Source organism: Rhinichthys klamathensis, unplaced genomic scaffold, assembly GCF_029890125.1.
Source record: "Rhinichthys klamathensis goyatoka isolate OS25496 unplaced genomic scaffold, OSU_Roscu_1.1 h1tg000191l_1, whole genome shotgun sequence".
Lineage (NCBI taxonomy): Eukaryota > Metazoa > Chordata > Actinopteri > Cypriniformes > Leuciscidae > Rhinichthys > Rhinichthys klamathensis.
The window spans coordinates 40211-55509 of NW_026606717.1; the positions used below are offsets into that span (position 1 = coordinate 40211).

General features: G+C 39.0%; 2 protein-coding genes across 2 annotated transcripts in view; one reads left to right on the plus strand and one right to left on the minus strand.

Annotated features, from left to right (window-relative positions):
• lrfn4a (leucine rich repeat and fibronectin type III domain containing 4a) overlaps positions 1-15299 on the minus strand; it is a 65874-nt gene that overhangs the window by 33028 nt on the left and 17547 nt on the right.
• The window catches only part of pcxa (pyruvate carboxylase a), a 37060-nt gene that overhangs the window by 20946 nt on the left and 815 nt on the right, over positions 1-15299 (plus strand). The window contains exons 8-11 of the mRNA XM_056262321.1: positions 5959-6203; positions 10145-10324; positions 13271-13519; positions 13684-13824. Coding sequence (XP_056118296.1) covers positions 5959-6203; positions 10145-10324; positions 13271-13519; positions 13684-13824 — 815 coding nt within the window. The remainder of the gene's footprint in view (positions 1-5958; positions 6204-10144; positions 10325-13270; positions 13520-13683; positions 13825-15299) is intronic.

Consider the following 15299-nt stretch of genomic DNA (forward strand, 5'->3'; position numbering starts at 1 on the left):
ATCTGTCCAACCACGGGTCACTGCCTCACCTGCCGCTGTAGTGACCAATGGCATAAAAATCTACCTTATTAAGGCTGATTCACGTTGCAAATGTCTACATTTCTGTCATCCTAAAGTTGGCTGTTGACTGTATAATTAACTTCAAACATGCAAGAGTGCTGTTATTGTGAATATCAACATGGCTGTGATTCAATTGTTAAAACTGATTCTATACAACTTGGGATACATTGATGTTAATATTCTGGTCAATACTGATGAGCTGATAATTATTTTAATGTTTTGACCAGTATTAAAATTCAATACTATTCTCTATCATTTTAAATAATACAAGTGAATTTAGGCATCACAGCATTATATACACAGTATGGAAAATGTATATTTTCCTTTTGAGATTTACTGAAGATTGCATTTAACAGTGTTATTGAGTTATTAGTGTTTGTAAAAATCAAATTTGAGTGAGTGTTAGATGATGGTAAAGGTAATCTAAATATAGAAATATGGTAAATGAACAATTGGATATTCAATATTAACCAATACTGATAAATTAATTTCTCTAATACCTGCTGATAGCCGATATGTTTCTGATCGGCACTCTTGGAATTAGTGGTCGCCCAATGTATAGCCGATAAGTGTCTGAACTTTTAATTTGACAGTGCAGATGGTCATGAGCTTCAGTTCTCCATCTTCATTTGTTTACTGTCTTTTTTTAACAGTTCTGTTAAACTGTTAAACGGAGATAGTAAATGGTAAATGAAAAAGTATTACAGTGTTTGCATCTCTATTATTATTAATAGAATAGCATATAATAATTTATTCTATACTATCGGCATTCAGTAAATATGCATTTTTACTGTATTATTTAAATAAGTCTTTGGATATCTAATAAACATTTCATTGCAGCATAGGTTATTTACTATATTTATATATATATATATAGGTTTTAGTTCAGCCATCGGCAAACTTTCTTTCTAATGTTGCTCAGCCAAATCAGAGAAACGGTTATAACTTTTGTATACGCTCAATTTGTTTGCTGGGACAGTGTGAACTAGCCTTTACAGTAGCTCTCACACTGTTATAATATACAGGATGTGTTAGTTCACCCAAAAATGTAAATTCTGTCAATTACTCACCTTCATGTCGTTCCAAACATGTAAGACTTTCGTTCATCTTCAGAACACAAATGAAGATCTTTTTTGTTGAAATTTAAAAGCTTTCTGTCCCTCCATAGAAAGCTGCGCAACCAAATTTTCTGAAGAGACTCGGTCGCTTTATATGATGAACAGATTGAATTTAGGCTTTTATTCACATATAAACATTGATCAGCAAACATAAACAGAAGCTCAACCAAACCTGCTTGACGCATGAGAACCTCATTGGTTCTTGTGGAAGCTGAAACGTGCTGCGTGTAACACAAGAATGAACCTCTGGTTCTTGCGGAAGCTCAAACGTGCTGCGTAACACACAAGAATGAACCTCTGGTTCTTGCGGAAGCTCAAACGTGCTGCGTAACACACAAGAATGAACCTCATTGGTTCTTGCGGAAGCTCAAACGTGCTGCGTAACACAAGAATGAACCTCATTGGTTCTTGCGGAAGCTCAAACGTGCTGCGTAACACAAGAATGAACCTCATTGGTTCTTGCGGAAGCTCAAACGTGCTGCGTAACACAAGAATAAACCTCATTGGTTCTTGCGGAAGCTCAAACGTGCTGCGTAACACACAAGAATGAACCTCTGGTTCTTGCGGAAGCTCAAACGTGCTGCGTAACACAAGAATGAACCTCATTGGTTCTTGCGGAAGCTCAAACGTGCTGCGTAACACAAGAATGAACCCCATTGGTTCTTGCGGAAGCTCAAACGTGCTGCGTAACACAAGAATGAACCTCATTGGTTCTTGCGGAAGCTCACACAAGAATGAACCTCATTGGTTCTTGCGGAAGCTCAAACGTGCTGCGTGTAACACAAGAATGAACCTCATTGGTTCTTGCGGAAGCTCAAACGTGCTGCGTAACACACAAGAATGAACCTCTGGTTCTTGCGGAAGCTCAAACGTGCTGCGTAACACAAGAATGAACCTCATTGGTTCTTGCGGAAGCTCAAACGTGCTGCGTAACACAAGAATGAACCTCATTGGTTCTTGCGGAAGCTCAAACGTGCTGCGTAACACAAGAATGAACCTCATTGGTTCTTGCGGAAGCTCACACAAGAATGAACCTCATTGGTTCTTGCGGAAGCTCAAACGTGCTGCGTAACACAAGAATGATCCTCATTGGTTCTTGCGGAAGCTCACACAAGAATGAACCTCATTGGTTCTTGCGGAAGCTCAAACGTGCTGCGTAACACACAAGAATGAACCTCTGGTTCTTGCGGAAGCTCAAACGTGCTGCGTAACACAAGAATGAACCTCATTGGTTCTTGCGGAAGCTCAAACGTGCTGCGTAACACAAGAATGAACCTCATTGGTTCTTGCGGAAGCTCAAACGTGCTGCGTAACACAAGAATGAACCTCATTGGTTCTTGCGGAAGCTCACACAAGAATGAACCTCATTGGTTCTTGCGGAAGCTCAAACGTGCTGCGTAACACACAAGAATGAACCTCATTGGTTCTTGCGGAAGCTCAAACGTGCTGCGTAACACAAGAATGAACCTCATTGGTTCTTAAGGAAGCTCACACAAGAATGAACCTCATTGGTTCTTGCGGAAGCTCAGATGTGCTGCGTAACACAAGAATGAACCTCATTGGTTCTTGCGGAAGCTCAAACGTGCTGCGTAACACAAGAATGAACCTCATTGGTTCTTAAGGAAGCTCACACAAGAATGAACCTCATTGGTTCTTGCGGAAGCTCAGATGTGCTGCGTAACACAAGAATGAACCTCATTGGTTCTTGCGGAAGCTCAAACGTGCTGCGTAAAGGCCGATTTATGATTCTGCGGCGGACCTATAACGCTGTAGGCTACGCGTCGGTTTTCATTTATACTTTTTAAGTTGTTACATGTTACATTGGTTCTTGTGGAAGCTCAAACGTTCTGCATAACACACGAGAATGAACCTCGTTGGTTCTTGTAGAAGCTCAAACGTGCTGCGTAAAACGACAATGAATCTCATTGGTTCTCACACATCAAGCGAACATGCTTGAGCTTCTGTTCACCACAACTGATGTGCGAGATGATGAATGTTTATATGTGAATAAAGGCCCTAAATTTTGTGACTAAATCGCTCAATTCCTATGGATTAGTATTACGATCTCTTTATGAACTTTTTGAAGCGTCAAAGTTTGTTGCATAGACTGTCAATGGAGGGACAGAAAGCTCTCAGATTTCATCAAAAAGATCTTCATTTGTGTTCCGAAGATGAACGAAAGAACGACATGAGGGTGAGTAATTAATGACAGAATCCCTTTATATAATTTATTAGCGCTTGCTAATTAAGCTATCAAACAACACATTAATGAAGCACAGAGACGTATGCTGTGGCGCTCACATATCGGAAATCCCTGAATGCTGTTTCTATGAAAGTCCATGCTTTATGTATAGATACTTCTGGAGCTCCACATCCCGTGGGCGTGTGACTTTGGCAGTATGAGACGCATCAGAGCGGTCACATGATGAGGTGTTCACACTTTAGTTGATTCATTTTTATTCCCTTAAGATTCAGCCATACCCCCTCATTCTCAGTACCTCACGTTTCTTTGGTTTTCCCTCCAGGAGGCGTTTCCTAGGTAATTGAATTGTTTGCAGGTTGTCAGGATTCCTGTGGCAGTGTTATTGTAGTCTCTGTCTCTTTACACACAGTTTTGTTGCCATATGCAACATCCAGTATTAATCACCTGTTTACAGCTTTTTTAAAACAAGCTGCTGTATGTGTTGATGTGAAAAGGAAGAGACAGCGCTGACACATGCTCGATTTCTTATTACACTAGAGTACACAAGGCATTGATATTCCTCAAACATGCCATTTGTTCTCTCCTACTGAACCTGCACCTGAACCTTTCAACATAGACGAAAAATGAAATCTAAGATTAAAATATGTAAATCTCCCCTTGACTTACATTGATAGAATGTTCACCAATTAAAAACCAATGGTGAAGTTGTGATAATTTGCATAGTGAATTCTACATCTACATCAGCTACAACCCAGTGTGTTTATAATTGTGAAAATACATTAAAATAATATAAGAAATAACAACATTTTGCAATATCAAGCAGCATACCAAGTTGTTTTTGTACAGCTAAAATATCTGGAAGCGGATGACACCAGAAGCCTCGCACTTTCATGTTACAAATGACCTCCACCTCAGAGCCCACTCACGTTTACACTTCAAGTATCACATTATGTGTTGATTCTAATGCACAGCTGACAAAAAAAACAAGATTTAGTTTGTTGTTGACTAAATAACATCTTTTAGTTAACTATGTCTATCCATCCATCGGCTATCTAGATATCAGATAGATGTCTGTCTAATATTTTTTATCTATCTATCTAATGTTTCTAATCCATCTGTCTGTCATATATAGCCATCTTCTGTTCTGCCTATTCATCTATCTATCTATCTATCTATCTATCTATCTATCTATCTATCTATCTATCTATCTATCTATCTAATATTTCTCATCCATCCATCTTATATTTCTAATCCATCCATCCATCTATCCAATATTTCTAATCTATCCATCCTTTCTTCATCCATCCATCCACCATCCATCAACCCATCCATCCACCCATCTATCGTATCTATCTATCCGTAATATATCTGTCTGTCTGTCATGTCTATCCATCTTCTGTTCTACCTATTCATCCAATCAGTCCATCCATCCATAATTTATTGAAATTTTAAGACATTGACAGGTAATTGCCTGGACACCTAAAAATAAACTTTTCGGTCTGTTTTTTCCCTATTTTACAGGGGAAATAAATCCCTATTTTACAGACATTTCCACAGTAAAGGATACAAATACAGAATTGAATTGGAAAAAAAAGGAGAAAATAAAGGTTTAAAGTTCCCCTGTGAAAACATGCCAAGTTGTCAGTGAGGATTTGTTGTGTGAAACTACTTATCAGTCTATCAAGATGGATGGATAGACAGATGGATAGATATAACATCCTGTCATCTTGCCAATTCTCCTTCAACTTTCTCTCTCACCTTGTCATTTTCTAATCTGCCTTTCTCGCTCATTCTGTCAATCTCTCATTGTCCGGCTCCGGTCCCTCCGCCTCCCATAGTCTCTTTCTCGATCTCTTCTTCTGTTCAAGCCAGTTCATCACGGTAAAGGCCGTGTGGCCAGAGATCGATTCCCGAGCTGACTGACGTGAGCTGATTGATCAGGCTTCATGGGGTGGAGCTGGACACGCTGCTTTTTCACCATAACATCAATAGCGCCTAATAGCTTGTAGTCGGGGTGGCAGCAAGAAAAATGCATGCAAGCGGGTTTTATGGGGCCGTTGTCACGAGTCCTGCAGTCGCTCTCCGCCGGGTGCGCGCACACGTTAGAGCGTGTTTGTGCGTGTGTTATCTTTTGCACAGGAAAACTATTGTGATCACAGCGATGGGCAATTAGTGAGGATGAGGGAGCCAAACGAGCATGTAAACTCTGTCGCAAGTGGCGCGCCTCATTGATTGATTAATTGACTGACTGCTGCTGGTAAATGATGAAGCCGTGAGTGGCAGGAAGCAATCTATGCTCCGCCACATATTCCCTGCTTCTACCACATACAGGCCCCTGTGTGCTGAGCTTTCGAGGACTGATTAAAAGCTTTGGAAGAATGCCTGATTAGCCGGTGCAGTCTGTTAAAGAGACGAGGACTTTCATTATTTCTGATTAAATATTAATGTCAGACAGTCATTTGTTGTGCTACTTGTTCTCAGATTGCTTATTCCTCTTGGTAGGCTAATGATCTCTCCTCCTGTCTGTCTTTCCTCTTTCGTTCTTTCTCTTTCACTTCACCCACAATTCTTTCTCAGGCATCTCTCTTGAGAAGGTCTTTGACTACAGTGAGTATTGGGAGGTGACCCGAGGCATTTATGCTCCATTTGACTGCACCGCCACCATGAAGTCTGGGAATTCTGATGTCTATGAGAACGAGATCCCGGGTGGCCAGTACACCAATCTCCACTTCCAAGCACACAGTATGGGGCTGGGGAACAAGTTTAAGGAGGTGAAGAAAGCCTACGCAGAAGCCAACAAGCTGCTTGGTGACCTCATCAAAGTGAGCAATTCTCTTTATTTTCATATTCAAACCTATTTTTAGTTATTTGTGATGGATTCTAACAGGATGCAACAATCAGGTTGTCCCCCCCCCCCCCCCCACCATGTAGCAATCCACATGATCGGGAATCACAAAAGATTTCTCCAAGCAGCGGGTTCAAGCTTCTTGGTTTGAAAGTAACTTCTGTGTAAACACAACTGACCTTTTTTGCCCCCAAATTTCACTGTGACCGCACCTTTAGAGCTGAATTTACGGTGACAAACTATACTAACCATAAACCTGGATTGACTCATCATAGGTAAAAAATTACAGCAAAAAAGTGGTGAACACTGACTCCCATAAAGTATTGTGCATATATTTGTATATATCAGCTGATTATTTTGCAATACCCTTAAAGGAGCTGTATGTAAGAAATGTATTTCAATTAATCATAAAATGGCCCTGATGTGTCTCTAGACATTAAGAAATCATGTTCATATCAAATACTTATATCTCTGACAACAGTTAGTACGGCCACGATATTGTCATTTAAAAAGTGAAGTTGCAGCCCTCAACTGATGTTGATGTTGTCATCTTGTGTTTTGGCCTGAAGCCCCACCCTCCACCTATCTACCAATCACGAAGTCAGTAGTGTTTCGGCATCCGAGTTGCCAGCTCTGCTCTAGTTGAAAGCTCCTTGTAGCAGCCTATGTTCCTGCTGGACCCTGCAGCCTATCTGGCAACCTCGAGTCAGGGGGGAGGGGGAGGGGATACACAGCTCTACAGTAATTTGAAAGTGATTGCAGTACCAATTTTGGCCACAATCTTACATACAGCTCCTTTAAAATATATTGTATTTTATACTTATAAATTACTGTAAATCAGTAGTTTTATATTGTGCAATTGCTTTCAATGCCATTCGAAATGCTTCATGTAAATTATTTCTATTTTTTTTTATAGTTTAGATGAATGTTGTAGTTTATAATGTAGTAATTCTTCACGGAGCTGGTTTTGTTTTTTCATGGAGCTGGTTTTCTGTAGAATTCTTTATTAGAAATCCATTTGGAGAAAATTTATTAAAAAATAAAAAAATCTTTCAGAATTAAGGCCGTAAAAAAGTATGGCGTAATTATTGCACTATTCTGTGATTGTCAGACGAGGACTCAGGTCAGCACATTTCTCATGAAATGCCATAATGCTTTTAAACATGATGACTGGAAAATATCAAAAATGGAAAATATCAGTGTAGTACATGAAGTGGTGTGTATGGTGTCATGATGAACCCTTTTAACCCTTCATGCGTGTTATTGCTTATAATAATCCAGATCCCTCATGAGTCTAGTCTTTATATGGGGCCAAAGACACCACACCTTTTAGCTAATTATTTCCTCAGTTGTTACATTTCACACGCTTGAAAACAGAGTCGTGATGTTGTCAAATGATTTTTCAATGAATCATTCCTTTTATTGTCACTCGTGTCCTGTTCCTTGCTTGCTGATATTAATGTTCAAAAGTATTGTTATAATTTGAGTTATTTGTGGTCAAAGGCAATGCGGAAACGTGTAGCACCAATTTCCCCTCTTACAAAATATTCAGTTTTTACTACACTTGTGCTTGTTACATCTGATGCACATCATCTATTCAAAGGCTTTGTTGCACAGATTGGTTTAAAAACGTCCTGCTACCTCCTTGAATGCCCTTATGCCCCTTTAAAATAGATGTTTTTGCTAGAGGAGTTTGCCGTTGGTTTCCTTTAATTTTGCAATGGAATTGATTCTTAATTCACTTTTTTTTCTGTGGAATTTAGAAAAAAAAGTGTGATCTGGCACTTAATCGCTTCAAAACACTCTAGCTCTTCAAATAATAAAAGCCATCTCTGAAGAGAAGGCTTTATAGCTTTTTCAAATTTGTCAGTCATCTGAGAAGCCTATCATAAGATATAATTATCAGCATAAAATCCACTCAACCCTTTAGTGTCTTGGATACTAAAGATAAATATAACATTTTAGTTATATTTCTGAGAGGCTGGTATATCTCCATGAACAAAATATATATTTTATAAGCATTAAGCAGAATATATATTTTAGATTTTACCATTTCTATTACGGTCATCTCCCTTTTTAATCATTTTTACTTTCACTAGGTCATTTTAAATGGTCCTTTAAGTGTGACAAATAAAGATTTTCATGATGATAATAATAAATAATTGTTTATTTATATAACACTTAACATCACTTTGCAACTTATTAAAAATACGTTTTGCTTTATACTATTAAATATTATATTATGATTACACATAAAAATAGTAAAAAGTATTCCATCTAGTCTCCTACTTAAGTCTACATAATAGATGCATGCTTAATGATTATAAAATGATGAGCAAAATTCTGCTTTTGGTTTTAGATTGATGTTAATCCAATATCATGTCACAACACGTAATTTTCCCAAAAGAAACACACTTGTAAAGTTGTAAAGAGCGATACATAAAACGCATTCCCATTATGATACATCGACTTGTAGACGAGCCTGTATGAGTGAGTGGAGGCTCATTTGCATATTCATGGTCCGCATATTCTAAATAAACCACGGGTGTAGTAGAGTTACATTCATGTTATTTTAAGGCATGAATAATTTTTTTTCACAGGAAAAAAATACGTTTAAATGTGTCATTTTGGTGATCAAAGATTCAAAGATCAAAAATGATTGACTACAGGGAAACTTTTAAATCAAGTTTTATTCATAAAATGTAAGAACTCTAGGAATAATTTTGAATATTAACTGCTGTAGAATATGTTTTGATCAATATTAATATGATGTGCAACCACAGGTAGATACTGGATAGTGGAAATAAGTGGTTAACCAATATTCAGTCTGGCTCTGTTTACTTAAAATCCAATTTCATATTATCTACTTCCTGTTATAATCCAGATAATTTTTAGATTTCTACTCCATAATCATTCCTCTCAGAGATTTAAATCAGATTTCCCCCCCATCATTGCATTTAAAGTTGGAGGCTATTTGAGATTAGCAAATAAGTGCATGCTTTAGATTCATGAAGAAGGTCTGTTTTTTTCTCTTGCTCCATCAGTGAATGGAATATTTAAGATTGTTCATACGCCGTAATTGTCACTTGACCGCCACAAACGTGCAGCTTAAATTGCTTGTATGCAACATTCTCCCTGGTTAAATAGGGCTTAATTATCACCCCCTGCACTCAAAAGGGTCTCACCCTCACTCTTGAAATCTGCTCACGCTCACAAGATCATGAGCACCGTGGACCTGAGAGCTCCTCTCTGAATCACAGATTTAATTGCTCGTTCTCCTCTCTCTTTCCTCCTCCCTCCTCTTATTCCGTTGCAACCGTCTCAATCTCCAGATGAAATTGAATAAAAATAACTTGGCAAAAAAACGGGGCAGAAAGGAGGAGTGAATAAATAATCCTGTCCCTGTCTCCTATGGCCCAGAGACAGATCAACTGGGAAGAGCTTTAAGGAAAGCTTATCTGTTGTGTTTCAGAGAGGCTCTGACTGATCTCCTCCAATCAAAGGCGTCTGTGAGCGTTTGGTCTTGCCTTGCTGCTTTTCATTTCCCTGGGCTTAATTAAATGATCGAAGATAGTCGGCTTTCTGTTCTCGGAGTCCCCTCGCTGTTAATATTGTCAATATCGAGGCTGAGCGGTGCGCTGCTTAACAAGCGACAGTTAGCGCTGGGTTTCATTAGTCAGTGCCTCTCGGTTCTCTCTTTCTCACATTTTTCTCCCTTTTGTCCTTACGACGCAAATGTTATCTACTCCCTAAGCCGTGTTTCTGTTTGCCACTGCACTTCGTCTCCTCTCTTACTCCTAGTTTAGATTGGCTGGTTGGGCTGGTGGAGAGCTGAGATGCATCTATGGAGGCCTAAGCAAGCATGTCTTTTCATTTCTCACTTTTATCTGTCCTTCTTCTCTCATCCCCTCCGTTCAGGTGACACCCTCCTCTAAGATTGTGGGCGATCTGGCACAGTTCATGGTGCAGAACTCTCTGACTCGGGCAGAAGTGGAGGAGAGAGCGGATGAGCTGTCTTTCCCCCTCTCCGTGGTAGAGTTCCTGCAAGGACACATCGGCATCCCCCACGGAGGATTCCCGGAGCCCTTCAGGTCAAAGGTACGACATGCATTTATCACTCAATCTGCTGAAATACAACTAGTGTGACAAGATACCTTATTACGTAAATGCTGTATGGCTATTCATTTAAATATGTTTTACAGCTGTGGTTTTAGTGGGTGGAAAATTATGTTCTTTAAGGGATAGGTCACCCAAAAACTAAGATTTGGTCACCATTCACTCACCCTCATGTCGTTCCAAACATGTATGACTTTTCTCTACTGTGGAACTCGAAAATGTTTTTCAACTGTTGTTGACTATCCACCTTATTCTGCTCTAAACAATGCGCGCCGCCATGACGACGACTCCATGACGACGACTCCGGTTGCCTACTTCCGGTTCGTAAGTTACTGTATTAGCAGTAAGAGAATGAGTTCAGGCTCTACGTGCTGTTGTTGGTTGTTTTAACAATTCAAAGAAGATAAAAAAAAAAACGTTTTAGAAACTGGGTGCTTTGAGCATAAGATAAAAAGGAGAGAATGCCCATGTCCGGTTCGTATCAGCTACATTCAATGCCAGAGAGTAGACGTTTTTGGTTAGCTACACTAAAACTGAAGCATCCAACGAAAAAAGTGTATGTCTCTCCGCAACATTTTGTTGACAAACGCCTAATACGTTAACAGTAGGGATGGGCATTTCAAGCAAAAATAATAATCGAAGATCGCTGGGTATTATTCAATTATTATTCGAAAATCGCACCCCTCCATCACATCACACACACATGCGTGTATAGGCTATAAGCTACACACCAGAGCACATGAGCAAAGCGGAGCAGTGATGCTTAAATATAAGTAAAAAAAAAAAAAAACGAAACATACGTTTTATATTTAAGTTTCACAATGTAATGTTTATTTTATTTTATTTTATTTCATCTATGTTGATTATATGAAAAGGGAACCGCATGGGATGAGTCAGATATGATCATAAGATGCCCAATATATCGGAAAACACTCTTTAAAGTGAATTTCGTTTAGTATAAATGTATCTTCATTTTAATCAATGTTTTATCAACAAATTGCCTGGAATACTAATAAATAAGAAGCAAATACAGGACACGAAGGCGCGGGCGCGTGAACTGGTGCGCGTCTTATTAATCAACGAAACTCAGCGTAGGCTATAAGTTACTTGCCTCACATACATGAGAAGTATATCTACAGAAAGCTTGAAATGTGTACTTTTAAACAAAATAATTAAAAACGAGCAAAAATGGGCTGCTCTCTGCTTATGTATAGGTTAATTCGTATGAAGTGTGCATTTTTCTCTATAGGCGCGTTCTCTACTGCGAACATGGCGAGTCAGCATCATCAAATTTATCTTTGCAGTGGACACTTACAGAAAACACTAGTTTATTAATAAACAATTCCAATGTTTCATGCATAATCATTACTTTTGCCGTTTTTTTGTGGCAAGCTTTATGCGTGCGTTGAGATGCAGAATAGTCAATATATTACGAAAACGCCCATTATGGTTTAGCATTCTCTCCCATACAGTATACATAACTTCCAACCCAACTTCAGTCGTGCACGGGCAGGGGGAAGCTCTACTTATTTCACATATTTTCTAACCAGCACATCACTGCAGCGTTCTGAGCGAGCGGCGCTTAATCTTCATAAAGCTTCGAACCGGAAAAGGACAACCGGCTTCCGGTTCAAACCCGCTATGAATCATGGGTAAATTCGCTAACCAGGAAAAAGGTGGATACAATTAAATGGGGTCCAATGTAATATCTGTAATATCTCAAAATATCTGTTGAACACGCAATAAGTTATGAATAGTGTTTAAGGTAGAATTTTTTTATTTTAAGTTTTTAGTTAACTATAATAACCCTGTTATCAGGGATGTGTGACCAACAGAGGACTAATGTTCAGAATCCTATCAGTTTAATGGCCATGGTAATTTCGTTGCCATGGTAAAAAAGAATCACGAATTAAGATAGAAATATGGAATCAAGATATTCTGTGGGGACAGAGGTTAGGATGAAGGTAAGGTAAAAGGGTCAGAGGGAGGATTTAGAATCGATTGTTGTAAAGTAAGTTGAACCCGAGTTTTAAGTCTCTGCTCGGCTTGAGTTGAGATCAGAAAGAAGAGAAAACCCAGTAGCACAAATACAAGTTATCGAATATCTCTGTGGTGGGCAAAATAAGCTTCAGCTCTTTCACTGAAGAGATTCGGTTGATCTCACTGATGTTTTTCTTGAGAGGGTTTTTCTGTGTCTCCCTACAGTCTCTGGAGTGCATTAACACTGTGTTGTGCTTGTCAGAGATACGTAAGGGAAAACCATGTCATTCCTTTTGTCTTGAACGCCCCAATTACCCAGCAGCCATTCCTGTGCAAGATTAGCTGTTTCTCTGACAAATGTGTCTCACACCAGAACTGAACAATGCTCGTGCTAAAGCTTTTTTGCGCATGCAAGTATGAAGCTAATTTATTTACAAAGTCTCTTTTTCAGAATTTGTAGGCCATCTGCTTTGCATATATTTTAGATAACAAACACATTTGAGCAACTTGGCACTGACCTTATTTTTTTCCCCATCTGGTTTGTAACATTAATATTGTTCCTAATTATGCAAGCGTTTGTTTGCTTGTATAAAATTGTTTTATTTAGGTCTGTGGTGTGTATTCTGAAGTCTTTGTTCTACAGAATAAAAATACTGACATTTCATCATTTCAAATTGAATTCTTCACAACTTGCGCTTGATTCTTCAGCCTCTTGAATTCAACTAAATGAAGCAATAGGGAGAGATTAATCCTGCTCCTGGTAATGATCGGTTATAAATATTCCTGGATTCTGTGTGGGTCTTAGGGGGATTGTGAATGCTCTACATCATTCCGCTTACGAGCAGCTTGAAAATACAGTGTAGCACCAATATTTGAGGAAATATACGTTTATTGTCTGTTCAGGCACCTGCTCTTTTCTCAGGCTCTCATCACTCATTTGTGGCACAGGTTTTGAAGTCTCTTCCTCGTGTGGAAGGACGTCCTGGAGCTACCCTGCCTTCCATGGATTTCCAGGCCTTGGAGAAGCAGCTGCAAGAAGCTTACGGTGATGAAATCACCCCTGAGGATGTGATGTCAGCAGCCATGTACCCCAAAGTGTTCCAGGAGTTTAAAGAATTCACTAGAACCTTTGGGCCTGTGGATTGTCTGGACACTAGACTTTTCCTGGATGGACCTAAGATAGCTGAAGAGTTTGAGGTGGGAGTATTTCTTTTTTAATAAATAAATTATTAAACGGAAGTAGCTTCGCATTTTTATTTGTTGTTACTGTGCCATAAATCTTCCTGTCATCCATGATCATTCCTACATTCCAAGCATCAGTTCCTTATTTCCTATGCTTGTATCTCTGCTGTCTGTCTCAGGTGGAGTTGGAGCGAGGCAAGACGCTTCATATCAAGGCTCTGGCTCTTGGAGACCTTAATAAAGCCGGTCAGAGAGAGGTGTTCTTCGAGCTCAATGGTCAGCTGAGATCCGTCCTGGTCAAAGACACTGTGGCCATGAAGGTGTGTTTCTGATTTTACTTACAACTTTAAAGGGAGGGATTTTTCTTCCTCCCCTTTTTAAAGTTGGTCATGTTTTTTGGACCAGTTGCTTGAAGGTAGCAGCAGCTTGTTAGAGTTACAAGTAGTAAAATACATAAACCGTGTAAACTAAATTGGTACATCATGTGAAACTACACAGGTTTATTATATAGTTTCACATTTTTAGTTTAGTTTTTTATTTCTATTTTATTTGAAATTTAGTTTAGTTTTTATAGGGGTTTCCAATGCGTTTTCTAGTTTCAGTTTATTTAGTTTTTATTGTAGTCTTAAGGTAGCCTGGGAAAACCCAGACAACTTCCGGCAAATTTAGATTTGCTCTGAAAGTTAGTCTGGCAAAGAGCTCATTTAAACCCATTTCCAATTCGTCGAAATCGAGGCACCAATCAGAAACGTTGGGGCGGGCTTTACACGATGACGACAGCGCTGGGATTTTGTAGCCTACATTACAAAGATGGATGCCGCCGTCGAACATCACTCGTTCGAATCAGCTATCGCGTCTGTTTTAAGCGATTTTAACGTTTCCTTTTTGTTAAAAACCGAGCAAAGAACAACACTCGGAGATGTTTCTCCGCCGCTCTGCATACGTCATCTCCTTCATCGCTCTGGGGTGCGTTTCCCGAAAGCATCGTTACCCAACTATGGTCGCAAGTTGGTCGCAAATCCCATTGAACTCTATTGGTAACGACGGAACTTGCGACCATAGTTGGCTAACGATGCTTTCGGGAAACGCACCCCTAAATGGGTTTAGGTCTATCCGCGACGTCCGTTGGTGACGCCCCTCTGGAAATGATTTGTCTATGACGCTTTGCCAGACCATAACTCAGTTACAACTGAGAATGGTCTGGTTTAACCAGGCTAGTCTTAAGGCTAATGATAACTATATTGGTGTCCACAATATAGTTACAATAACATTCTCTTTATTAGGGATGCACCGAAATTAAAATTCTGGGCCAAAACCGAAAATTCAGGATGCAAACCAAAAATAAATGAAAGATTAATAAATCAATTAATGAATCTAACTTGTTTAATGATCAACAATCAAATAGCTAATGCTGAGTTGTACAAACATTTAAATTGCACATTAGGCAGTTTTTATATCAACTTATTAATAACTGAATTGTTTCTGCTCCAGTTGGTGAAATATAAACATTTAAATGACAATAAACAGATAAACTAAACTTTCTTCATAGGTCAACAAACATGCATTAAATAATGAAGACATCATTAACAGGTTAAGTAAAAAATTAATAAGGTATAGTGCCTATATTTAGCAAAATGCTCTCTGGAGTTATTTTTTTCTGCCTAACTAATGAGTTTATGGACATTGAGTAGCTTACTTGAGGTAAATAAAACGTTATGAGATTGTATTGCCTACAAAGCTGCTTTATTGACGTTTTTCCCTGATATAAACAGTCATTTCATGAAACAGGATTAAT